This window comes from Coregonus clupeaformis, chromosome 6, assembly GCF_020615455.1.
Source record: "Coregonus clupeaformis isolate EN_2021a chromosome 6, ASM2061545v1, whole genome shotgun sequence".
NCBI lineage: Eukaryota > Metazoa > Chordata > Actinopteri > Salmoniformes > Salmonidae > Coregonus > Coregonus clupeaformis.
Genome location: NC_059197.1, coordinates 4,155,441 through 4,168,038, shown reverse-complemented (window position 1 = coordinate 4,168,038; position 12,598 = coordinate 4,155,441). Strand labels below are relative to the sequence as shown.

The window sequence follows — 12,598 nt, the reverse complement described above, 5'->3', positions numbered from 1 at the left end:
GAAAGTATTCATACCCCTTGAGATTTTCCACATTTTGTTACGTTACAGCCTTATTCTAAAATTGATTGAAATTGTTTTGTTTTTCTTATCAATCTACACACAATACCTCATAATGACCAAACAAAAACAGGTTTTTAGAAATTTTTGCAAATGTATTAAAAATTTAAAAAACGGATCACATTACATAAGTATTCAGACCCTTTACTCAGTACTTTTATTGAAGCACCTTTGGCAGAGATTACAGCTTTGAGTCTTCTTGGGTATGACGCTACAAGCTTGGCACACTTGTATTCGGGGAGTTTCTCCCATTCTTCTCTGCAGATCCTCTCAAGCTCTGTCAGGTTGGATGGGGAGCGTCGCTGCACAGTTATTTTCAGGTCCCTCCAGAGATGTTAGATCGGGTTCAAGTCCGGGCTCTGGTTGGGCCACTCAAGGACATTCAGAGACTTGTGCCTGCAGGAACAATCATGTATGTGGGTTTTTACATAATGTTTTTAGGTTAACAGGAAGGACACCTATTTCACAATATGCCTTGCTGATATCGATATAATAATATAATATATGCCGTTTAGCTGACGCTTTTATCCAAAGCAACTTAGTCATGCATGCATACATTTCTCGTATGGGTGCGCTCAGCGGGAATCGAACCCACAACCCAGGCATAAAAAATGCTTCTTTATTGTTAAAACCTTGCTAAACCAATTGGTAAAATCTTTATGAATTGGTAAAATATACATTTGTCTAGGGGTACATTGGATTTTCTTGCCCAATGAGGAACATTTCACATAGTTTTTCCCTTTACCCTGTTTTTCAGGCAATTTATCACTTGTGATGCCGTCTAACTACAGCCCAGCAACAAAGATCACACTAGGAGCGGTCAATGCCAATGTGGGGACCCAGATGGTGAGTGTTTTCTACAAATGTATCTATCAATCAAATGTATTTTCAAAAGCCCTATTTTTTTCTCATTTTGTTTTTCAATGTGCTTTACGTATACACAGCCTAAAACCTGAAAGATCAAGCAATGCAGAGGCAGAAGCACAGTGGCTAGGAAAAACGCCTTAGAAGGCATATACAGTGGCTTGCGAAAGTATTCACCCGCCTTGGCATTTTTCCTATTTTGTTGCCTTACAACCTGGAATTAAAATGGATTTTTGGGGGGTTTGTATCATTTGATTTACACAACATGCCTACCCCAAAGTCAATACTTTGTAGAGCCACCTTTTGCAGCAATTACAGCTGTAAGTCTCTTGGGGTATGTCTCTATAAGCTTGGCACATCTAGCCACTGGGATTTTTGCCCATTCTTCAAGGCAAAACTGCTCCAGCTCCTTAAAGTTGGATGGGTTCCGCTGGTGTACAGCAATCTTTAAGTCATACCACAGATTCTCAATTGGATTGAGGTCTGGGCTTTGACTAGGCCATTCCAAGACATTTAAATGTTTCCCCTTAAACCACTTGAGTGTTGCTTTAGCAGTATGCTTAGGTTCATTGTCCTACTAGAAGGTGAACCTCCCTCCCAGTCTCAAATCTCTGGAAGACTGCAACAGGTTTCCCTCAAGAATTTCCCTGTATTTAGCGCCATCCATCATTCCTTCAATTCTGACCAGTTTCCCAGTCCCTACCGATAAAAACATCCCCACAGCAATGGCTTATTTCTGGCCACTCTTCCATAAAGCCCAGCTCAGTGGAGTGTACGGCTTAAAGTGGTGCTATGGACAGATAGTCCAATCTCCGCTGCTTTGCAGCTCCTTCAGGGTGATCTTTGGTATCTTTGTTGCCTCTCTGATTAATGACCTCCTTGCCTGGTCCATGAGTTTTGGTGGGCGGCCCTCTCTTGGCAGGTTTGTTGTGGTGCCATATTCTTTCCATTTTTTAATAATGGATTTAATAGTGCTCCGTGGGATGTTCAAAGTTTCAGATATTTTTTTATAACCCAAACCTGATCTGTACTTCTCCACAACTTTGTCCCTGACCTGTTTGGAGAGCTCCTTGGTCTTCATGGTGCCGCTTGCTTGGTGGTGCCCCTTGCTTAGTGGTGTTGCAGACTCTGGGGCCTTTCAGAACAGGTGTATATATACTGAGATCATGTGAAAGATCATATGACACTTAGATTGCACACAAGTGGACTTGAACTAATTATGTGACTTCTGAAGGTAATTGGTTGCACCAGATCTTATTTAGGGGCTTCATAGCAAAGGGGGTGAATACATATGCACGCACCATTTTTCTGTTATTTATTTTTTTAGAATTCTTTGAAACAAGTTATTTTTTTCATTTCACTTCACAAATTTTGACTATTTTGTATGTCCATTACATTAAATCCAAATAAAAATCAATTTAAATTACAGTTTGTAATGCAACAAAATAGGAAAAACGCCAAGGGGGATGAATACTTTTGCAAGGCACTGTATATGTGTGTGTGTGTATATATATATATATATATATATATATACATACATACATACATACATACATACATACATACATACATACATACATACATACACACACACTGTACCAGTCAAAAGTTTAGACACACCTACTCATTCCAGGGTTTTTCTTTATTTTTACTATTTTCTATATTGTAGAATAATAGTGAAGACATCAAAACTATGAAATAACACATATGGAATCGTGTAGTAAACAAAAAAGTGTTAAACAAATCAAAATATATTTTATATTTGAGATTCTTCAAAGTAGCCACCCTTTGCCTTGATGACAGCTTTGCACACTCTTGGCATTCTCTCAACCAGCTTCACCTGGAATGCTTTTCCAACAGTCTTGAAGGAGTTCCCACATATGCTGAGCACTTGTTGGCTGCTTTTCCTTCAATCTGCGCTCCGACTCATTCCAAACCATCCCAATTGGGTTGAGGTTGGGGGATTGTGGAGGCCAGGTCATCTGATGCAGCACTCCAGCACTCTTCTTCTTAGTCAAATAGCCCTTACACATCCTGGAGGTGTGTTGGATCATTGTCCTGTTGAAAAACAAATGATAGTCCCACTAAGCTTAAACCAGATGGTATGGTGTATCGCTGTAGAATTATGTGGTAGACATGCTGGTTAATTGTGCCTTGAATTCTAAATAAATCACAGACAGCGTCACCAGTTGGAACCAAAAATCTCCAATTTGGACTCCAGACCAAAGGACAAATTTCCACCGGTCTAATGTCCATTACTTGTGTTTCTTGGCCCAAGCAAGTCTCTTCTTCTTATTGGTGTCCTTGAACTCTGTGAAGCATTTATTTGGGCTGCAATCTGACGTGCAGTTAACTCTAATGAACTTATCCTCTTCCTTTTCTGTGGCAGTCCTCATGAGAGCCAGTTTCATCATAGCGCTTGATGGTTTTTGCGACTGCACTTGAAGAAACGTTCAAAGTACTTGACATTTTCCGTATTGACTGACCTTCATGTCTTAAAGTAATGATGGACTGTCGTTTTTCTTTGCTTATTTGATCTGTTTTTCCCATAATACGGACTTGGTCTTTTACCAAATATTATCCAGAGCGACTTACAGGAGCAATTAGGGTTAAGTGCCTTGCTCAAGGGCACATCGACAGATTTTTCACCTAGTTGGCTCGGGGATTAGAACCAGCGACCTTTCGGTTACTGGCACAACGCTCTTAACCACTAAGCTACCTGCCGGGTTTGAGTCATTAAAACTTGTTTTTCATCCATTCCACAAATGTCTTGTTAACAAACTATAGTTTTGGCAAGTCGGTTAGGACATCTACTTTGTGCGTGACACAAGTAATTTTTCCAACAATTGTTTACAGCCAGATTATTTCACTTATAATTCACTGTATCACAATTCCAGTGGGTCAGAAGTTTACATACACTAAGTTGATTGTGCCTTTAAACAGCTTGGAAAATCCAGAGAATGTGGTCATGACTTTAGAAGCTTCTGATAGGCTAATTGACATCATTTGAGTCAATTGGAGGTGTACCTGTGGATGTATTTCAAGGCCAACCTTCAGACTCAGTGCCTCTTTGCTTGACATCATGGGAAAATCTAAAGAAATCAGCCAAGACCTCAGAAAAATAATTGTAGACCTCCACAAGTCTGGTTCATCCTTGGGAGCAATTTCCAAACGCCTGAAAGTACCACGTTCATCTGTATAAACACCATGGGACCACGCAGCCGTCATACCGCTCAGGAAGGAGATGCGTTCTGTCTCCTAGAGATGAACGTACTTTGGTGCGAAAAGTGCAAATCAATCCAAGAACAACAGCAAAGGACCTTGTGAAGATGCTGGAGGAAACAGGTACAAAAGTATCTATATCCACAGTAAAACGAGTCCTATATTGACATAACAAAATGTGGAAAAAGTCTAGGGGACTGAATACTTTCCGAAAGCACTGTATATATAAGAAATATACATCAGAGCCCCTCTTTAATAATCTTAAAGGGACTACTGAGGTTTTATGGATATATGGGACTTGTGGAATTTGTGCTGTGGGACATGGACACAGCTTGACTGTAGGACACTCCCAAAAGCTGGATTTTGGAGTGTTGGATCCCTTTAATAAGGACCATATACCTAGCTGGTCAAGGCTGTCTTGTTTAATACTAAATCTCTGATCCAGACACAGGTAGCTAACAGCTAACTTTTCAGAAGACTTCGGGTGCATGTAGTCTAAAGGGTCTTCCTTTCGTCATCTCCATTCCTTCATCTAAACTGATATAACCTGACACCAGTTCATCTGCCCTTGAAGGAGAGAAGATGAGGAATGGAGTCCACTTCAGGCTATTGAGATTCAGGCACACCCTAACTTCTGCTTTTTAATAATTTGCTGTAACATCGCAGGCAAGCAGGTGTGTCTCTCACTTACACCAGGGGCCACATGGTGGCAGCCTAACACAAGCCTGTGCACTGTGGTGATGCTAAATGTTTGCACTCACACACACGCACACACACACAAATGCACCATTCTGTGTAGTCCTGTGCCTTAGATCCAATCCCCAACGAAAACCTAGTGCATTTATTTTGGTCAGAGGTTGAGCACTATATTGGAAATAGGATGGCATTTGAGACACAGCCTTTGTGTTTCAGTGATTGATTCACTTAGACACACTGGGGGGAGGGGGGACATGTCCAATAAGAATGCTAAATAGCAAATGTACGACATTTTGCAACGGAAAGCCAAAATGAACGTTTCTTATTGGACATCCAGGTGTTCCCTCCCTCTCCTGGTTTCAGTCCTTTTTGCTACCTAAAACTGATTGGTGCCTCTTGTACACACATGGTTATGAACACAACCCAGGCTGACTGATTGTTCAGATAGTGAAATCAAATACCATTTTATTTGTCACATGCTTCGTAAACAACAGGTGTAGACTGACATTGAGATGCTTACTTACAGGCCCTTCGCAACAATGCAGAGAGAATGAAAATAGATAAATAATAGAAAAGTAATCACACGTAATAATGAAAGTAATAATAAATACACAATGAGTATGAAAATGTATGCACTCACTAACTGTAAGTCGCTCTGGATAAGAGCGTCTGCTAAATGACTAAAATGTAAATGTAAAAATGAGTAATGATAACTTGGCACACAGGGTACTATTACAGAGTCGATGTGCAGGGGTTTTGAGGTAATTCAGGTAGATATGTGCATATAACTAGGAATAAAGTGACTAGGCAACAGGATAGATGATAAACCGTAGCAGCAGCGTGTGTGATGAGTCATAGTTGGTGCAAAAATGGTCAATGCAGATAGTCCAGCGAACTATTTGGTTAACTATTTAACAAACTATTTAGCAGTCTTATGGCTTGGGGGTAGAAGCTGTTTAGGCTCCTGTTGGTTCCTGACTTGGTGCATCGGTACCGCTTGCCATGCGGTAGCAGGGCGACCAGTCTATGACTTGGGTGGCTGGAGTCGTAAAAAATGTTAAGGGCCTTCCTCAGACACCGGCTGGTATAGAGGTCCTGGATGGCAGGGACCTTGACCCTAGTGATTTAATGGGCTGTGCGCACTACCCTCTATAGCACCTTGCGGTCAGATGCCAAGCAGTTGCCATATCAAGCGGTGATGCAGCCAGTCAAGATGCAGCCAGTCCCTGTCAATGTGAATGGAGGTGTGCTCGGCCCTCCGTTTCATGTAGTCGACGATCAGCTCCTTTGTCTTGCTGACGTTGAGGGAGAGGTTGTTGTCCTGGCAACACACTGCCAGGTCTCTGACCTCCCTATAGGCTGTCTCATCGTTGTCGCTGATCAGGCCTACCAGCGTCGTGTCGTCAGCAAACTTAATGGTATTGGAGTCGTGTGGCCACACAATCGTGAGTGAACAGGGAGTACAGGAGAGGACTAAGCACGCACCCCTGAGGGGCCCGTGTTGAGGGTCAGCATGGCGGATGTGTAGTTGCCTACCCTCACCACCTGGGGGCGACCCCTTTTCACTCACGACTGCGTGGCCGCACACGACTCAACACCATTATTATGTTGCTGACGACATGACTGTGGTAGGACTGATCACAGATTACGATGAGACAGCCTATAGGGAGGATGTCAGAGACCTGGCAGTGTGGTGCCAGGACAACAGCCTCTCCCTCAATGTCAGCAAGACAAAGGAGCTGATCGTGGACTACAGGAAACGGAGGGCCAGCACACCCCCATTACATTTACATTTAAGTCATTTAGCAGACGCTCTTATCCAGAGCGACTTACAGTTAGTGAGTGCATACATTTTTCATACTGGCCCCCCGTGGGAATTGAACCCACAACCCTGGCGTTGCAAGCGCCATGCTCTACCAACTGAGCTACAGGAGGCCATTCACATCGACTGGGCTGTGGAGTGGGTCGAGAGCTTAAATTTCCTCGGTGCCCACATCACTTAGGATCTATCATGGTCCACACACACCAACACAGCTGTGAAGAGGGCATGACAACGCCTCTTCTCCCTAAGGTGGCTGAAAAGATTTGGCATGGGCCCTCAGATCCTCAAAAGGTTATATAGCTGCGCCATTGAGAGCATCTTGACTGGCTGCATCATTGTTTGGTATGGCATCTTCTTGGCATGTGACCGCAAGGCGCTACAGAGGGCACTGCGTACGTCCCTGCCATCCAGGACCTCTATACCAGGCGGTGCCAGAGAAAGGCCCTAAAAATGGTCAGACTCCAACTACCTAAGTCATAGACTCTTTAACATCAGGAGGCTGAAGAAATTCGGCCTGTCCCTGAGGGCCCTTAGTGTTCTACAGGAGCAACATCGAGCGCATACTGTCAGGCTGCATCACAGCCTGGTACGGCAACTCCACTGCTGACAGCAAGGCGCTACAGAGGGTGGTATGCTCAGCCGAACGCACCATTGGATGCACACTGCCTGCCCTCCAGGACACCTACAACACAAGGTGTCGCGGGAAGGCCAAGAAGATCATCAGAGACCTCAGCCACTCGAGCCATGGCCTGTTCTCCCCGCTTCCATCACTCAGATGTGGGCAGTACAGGAGCATCATGGCTAAAACGAACAGACTGGCCAATAGCCCGAGACCATTAGGCTGCTAAATACACCGTTAGTCAGCTACCTAATCCCACCCCCACACCCCAATGGACAATTACTGTATATTTATCATTGTCACAGTTGTAAATATGTTACAGTGCCTTAATACCCCTCGACTTATTCCACATTTTGTTGTTACAGCCTGAATTCAAAATTGATTACATTTGTCTCACCCATCTACACACAATACCCCACAATGACAAAGTAAAAACATGTTTTTGCAAATCTACTGAAAATTAAATACAGACAAATTAATTTACATAAGTATTCATAGCCCTGAATCAATACTTTGTAGAGCCACCTTTGGCAGCGATTACAGCTGTGAGTCTTTCTGGGTAAGCCTCCAAGACAGTGGTCTGCTTTTGGCAGAAGGTGCACTTGATTCAAAAGCCCTGCGCACCGGGTAGACAATGTGTTCCCATTTTGAACCATTTCATTTGTCTAAAGGTACAAACTCCGCCTCCCCGGCGGACCAGGAGAGCTGTGGCTAAATTAAGTGCGCCTACTGCGCTGGCCAATCGGATAGCTCAAATCACTGTTCCTAGTACAGCTTCCACGACCCCACAGCAAAATTTGATACTAGCCTACAGTACATGAGATTTCATACCATGACCAGAGAGAAACTGTCAAAGAATACAGCAAAGAGCTGTTTTTATGAGTGAGTCATGTTTACGTTTTTATTCAGAACTGTCAACACTGTTTTTATTCAAACACTTTTACAAAACATAAAACGTGCTTCTCCCTACTTCCTCTCGCGCTGCAGCTGCAATGAATTAGTAGCCAAGTGTATTGATAGGCCTGCGTTTTTTTTTGTTGCTTTCACTGTACACTGCAATTACATCTGTGCATGTGACTAAATAAAAATCCAATATAGACTGTTTTCTCTGCTACCACATGGCAAGACTGGAACCAACATGACCCTGGACAGCTTCTACCCCCAAGCCATAAGACTGCTACATAGTTAGTCTGGGTAGTTAAATAGTTAACCAAATAGCTATCTGCATTGACCCTTTTTGCACTAACTGCTGCTACTGTTTATTATCTATCTTGTTATCGTTACTCATTATGTATTTAGTATTACATGTTATTACTTTTCTATTATTTCTCTATTTTTCTCTCTCTGCATTGTTGGGGAGGGCCCCTAAGTAAGCATTTCACTGTTAGTCTACGCCTGTTGTTTATGAAGCATGTGACGAATAACATTTTATTTGATTGGAAGAAACAAGGAGTCCCCTGGACTGTGATGGGTTGATAGCAGAGGCATGGCAACACTGCCATATAGTGTGAAACAGACAATGTGACAATTTCAATGTATGGAATTACAGTGCATTAGGAATGTATTCAGACTCCTTGACTTTTTCCACATATTGTTAAGTTACAGCCTTATTCTAAAATGGATGAAAACATGTTTCCTCATCTATCTACACACAATACCCCATAATGACAAAGCGAAAAAACAGGTTTTCAGAAATTTTGCAAATGTATTAAAAATAAAAAACAGACCTTATTTACATATGTATTCAGACCCTTTGCTATGAGACTTGAAATTGAGCTTGGGTGCATCCTGTTTCCATTGATCATCCTTGGGATGTTTCTACAACTTGATTGGAGTCCACCTGTGGTAAATTCGATTGATTTGGACATGATTTGGGCGAAGGAATTGTTCGTAGAGCTCCGAGACAGGATTGTGTCGAGGCGCAGATTAAACCTTTATTTAACTAGGCAAGTCAGTTAAGAACAAATTCTTATTTACAATGACGGCCTAACCCGGCCAAACCCTCCCCTAACCCGGACGACGCTGGGCCAATTGTACGCCACCCTATGGGACTCCCGATCACGGCCGGTTGTGATACAGCCCGGGAGCGAACCTGGGTCTGTAGTGACGCCTCTAGCACTGCTATGCAGTGCCTTAGACCACTGTGCCACACGGTCCCCTGTGGAAGGGGGAAGGGTACCAAAACATTTCTGCAGCATTGAAGGTTCCCAAGAACACAGTAGCCTCCATCTTTCTTAAATGGAAGAAGTTTGGAACCACCAAGACTCTACCTAGAGCTGGCTGCCCGGCCATTCGGGGGATAAGGGCCTTGGTCAGGGAGGTGACCAAGAACCCGCTGGTCACTCTGACAGAGCTCCAGAGTTCCTCTGTGGAGATCACAGCGCTAGAGGCGTTACTATAGACCCGGGTTCGATCCCTGGCTGTGTCGAAGCTGGCCGCGACCGGGAGACCCATGAGGCGGCGCACAATAGGCACAGCGTCGTCTGGGTTAGGGGAGGATCTCGCTCTAGCGACTCCTTGTGGCGGGCCGGGCGCATGCACACTGACTTCGGTCACCAGTTGTACAGTGTTTCATCCGACGCATTGGTGCGGCTGGCTTCCGGGTTAAGTGAGCAGTGTGTCAAAAAGCAGTGCGGCTTGTGTTTCGGAGGATGCATGGCTCTAGACCTTCGCCTCTCCCGAAACCGTACGGGAGTTGCAGCAATAGGACAAGACTGTAACTACCAATTGGATATCACGAAAAAGGGGTAAAAAGTACAACAACATTTTTGTTAAATTTTTTTTAAGTCGAGGGGTCTGAATACTTTCTGAATGCACTGTAAGTGTGATTGAGTTGAGTCTTTAGACTAGTAAATTGGCTTTTTTCTAATTGACCGGCTATAATGTTAAGTTCATGGAAATTGAGCCACTGCTGCAGGTTTTTTTCTTCATGAAAGCCCTCTGTTGGGATTCTGTCTATTTTTTTGGTAGTTAAGAGTCGAGTCGATGATCAGAGGTGTATTTCCCAGGGACCAAACGAAAGCATTTGTGCCGAATGTCTGAATTTGTCCAATAACAAATTCTTGTTTTCGCTGCAAAATGTTTTCTGTTACAAAGCGTTTTGCTACGTAGTGTGCTAATGAATACACCCCAGGTCTCCCATCCTCTTGCATCTGTGGCAGCCAGTGTGTTGTGTGGTGTAGTGTAAAAGAAAGGCCTGGCTGGGAGGAGAAGAAACAGCGTGTGGGGGGCTACAGACTGAGTCTAGTGTGCTATAATTAGCTGGGGGTATTAATAGCACTCTGCTGCATCCAGCTGATCTCGCCTCATGTCTCTTTTGTTGAGCTCCAGCTTCGAGACACTTCTGCATAGTAGGACTCTCAAATATTACACCCAACCTGATTCTGCTCGGTACTCAGTCACTACACAGATAATCACCCACTTCTTGGCACAGAATCTGTTCTCAATGACTCACCTGGGTGGTGTTCATTAGGGTGTCAAATGGAATATGTTTTGAAACTGAAAATCGAAAATGAGTCCAGGTTGGCTATTCCTTTTTTATTTGTGTTATTTGGTGACTAATGAACAGGACCCTGGCTACCAATATTCTTCCTATCACCTGACATCCTTGCATCCGTTCAATCGTGTCCGTTGCTAAACATTTTGCTACGATGTGCCCAAATGAACATGACCCTGCGATCTGATGCACCCCTCTGATGTTTCTTATTTATTTTCTGTGTAGATCATCAGCACGGCACAGAGAGTTTCGCACACAGGGATCCTCATAGGTAGCCCCTTAACACACACGCCCACCATGGTCGACCAGGGATGCAACCAGGACGCGAACAAGTGGACCCAAGGGTGAGCTGCTACACAAACATGCAAGTTTTTTCATTTGCTCAAGTACTTACACATTTTCAAACACAAAACTGCTTGTTTGCTCGAGTGCACACACAAACACACGCATCACTGCTCTGTTTGGTTGCACATTAGCATAATAATATGTTCTGGTTGTTCTAACCAGTCTTATCTTTGATCTGTTTCCAGAACATGGAAAGAATTTAAGTAAAGGAGGATCCCCTGTATTGATTTTTTATTGGCTAACATCACTTTTTGTTTTTTATTTCCAGGGCCAAGAAGCGAACGCATGATTTCATTGACTCATATTTTTCTGACCGGTGGGTAGATTCTGCTATTCTGACTACTATTGTTGTTAATATGCACATTACACACACACAGGGATTGCTAGGTAGAGATTTCCAATGTAATGTATTTATTGTGGCCTGTTAGTTAGCCTATGGATTGACAGATATTATACAGTGCTTTCGGAAAGTATTCAGACCCCTTGACTTTTTCCACATTTTGTTACGTTACAGCCTTATTCTAAAATTGATTTTAAAACATCCTCATCAATCTACACACAATACCCCATAATGACAAAGCGAAAAGTTTTTGTGCAACTTCTGCTAATTTATAAAAAATTAAAAACATAAATACCTTATTTACATAAGTATCAAGACCCTTTGCTATGAGACTCGAAATTGAGCTCAGGTGCATCCTGTTTTCATTGATCATCCTTGAAATGTTTCTACAACTTGATTGGAGTCCACCTGTGGTACATTCAATTGATTGGACATGATTTGGAAAGACACACACCTGTCTAAATAAGGTCCCACAGTTGACAGTGCATGTCAGAGCAAAAACCAAGCCATGAGGTCGAAGGAATTGTCCGTAGAGCTCCGAGACAGGATTGTGTCAGGGCACAGATCTGGGGAAGGGTACCAAAAAAACGGAGCAAACGGGGGAGAAGGTCCTTGGTCAAGGAAGTGACCAAGAACCCGATGGTCACTCTAACAGCTCCAGAGTTCGTCTGTGGAGATGGGAGAACCTTCCAGAAGGACAACCATCTCTGCAGCACTCCACCAATCAGGCCTTTATGGTAGAGTGGTCAGACGGAAGCCACTCCTCAGTAAAAGGCACATGACAGCCCGCTTGGAGTTTGCCAAAAGGCACCTAAAGGACTCTCAGGCCATGAGAAACAAGATTCTCTGGTCTGATAAAACCAAGATTGAACTCTTTGGCCTGAATGCCAAGCGTCACGTCTGAAGACTCAACGCTGTAATCGCTGCCAAAGGTGCTTCAACAAAGTACTGAGTAAAGGGTCTGAATACTTATATTTCTGTTTTTTATACATATGAAACATTTCTGAACCCGTTTTCGCTTTGTCATTATGGGGTATTGAGAGGGGGGAAAAACAATTTAATCTATTTTAGAATAAGGCTGTAACGTAACAAAATTTTGAGAAAGTCAAGGGGTCTTAATACTTTCCGAATGCACTG

At 43.3% G+C, this 12,598-nt stretch overlaps 1 protein-coding gene across 4 annotated transcripts in view; it reads left to right on the top strand.

Annotated features, from left to right (window-relative positions):
- The window catches only part of tfdp2 (transcription factor Dp-2), a 79,350-nt gene that overhangs the window by 49,724 nt on the left and 17,028 nt on the right, over window positions 1-12,598 (top strand). For all 4 annotated transcript variants that reach the window (XM_041877257.2, XM_041877256.2, XM_041877258.1 and 1 more), the window contains 3 exons: window positions 815-903; window positions 11,002-11,120; window positions 11,390-11,437. In XM_041877257.2, coding sequence (XP_041733191.1) covers window positions 815-903; window positions 11,002-11,120; window positions 11,390-11,437 — 256 coding nt within the window. The remainder of the gene's footprint in view (window positions 1-814; window positions 904-11,001; window positions 11,121-11,389; window positions 11,438-12,598) is intronic.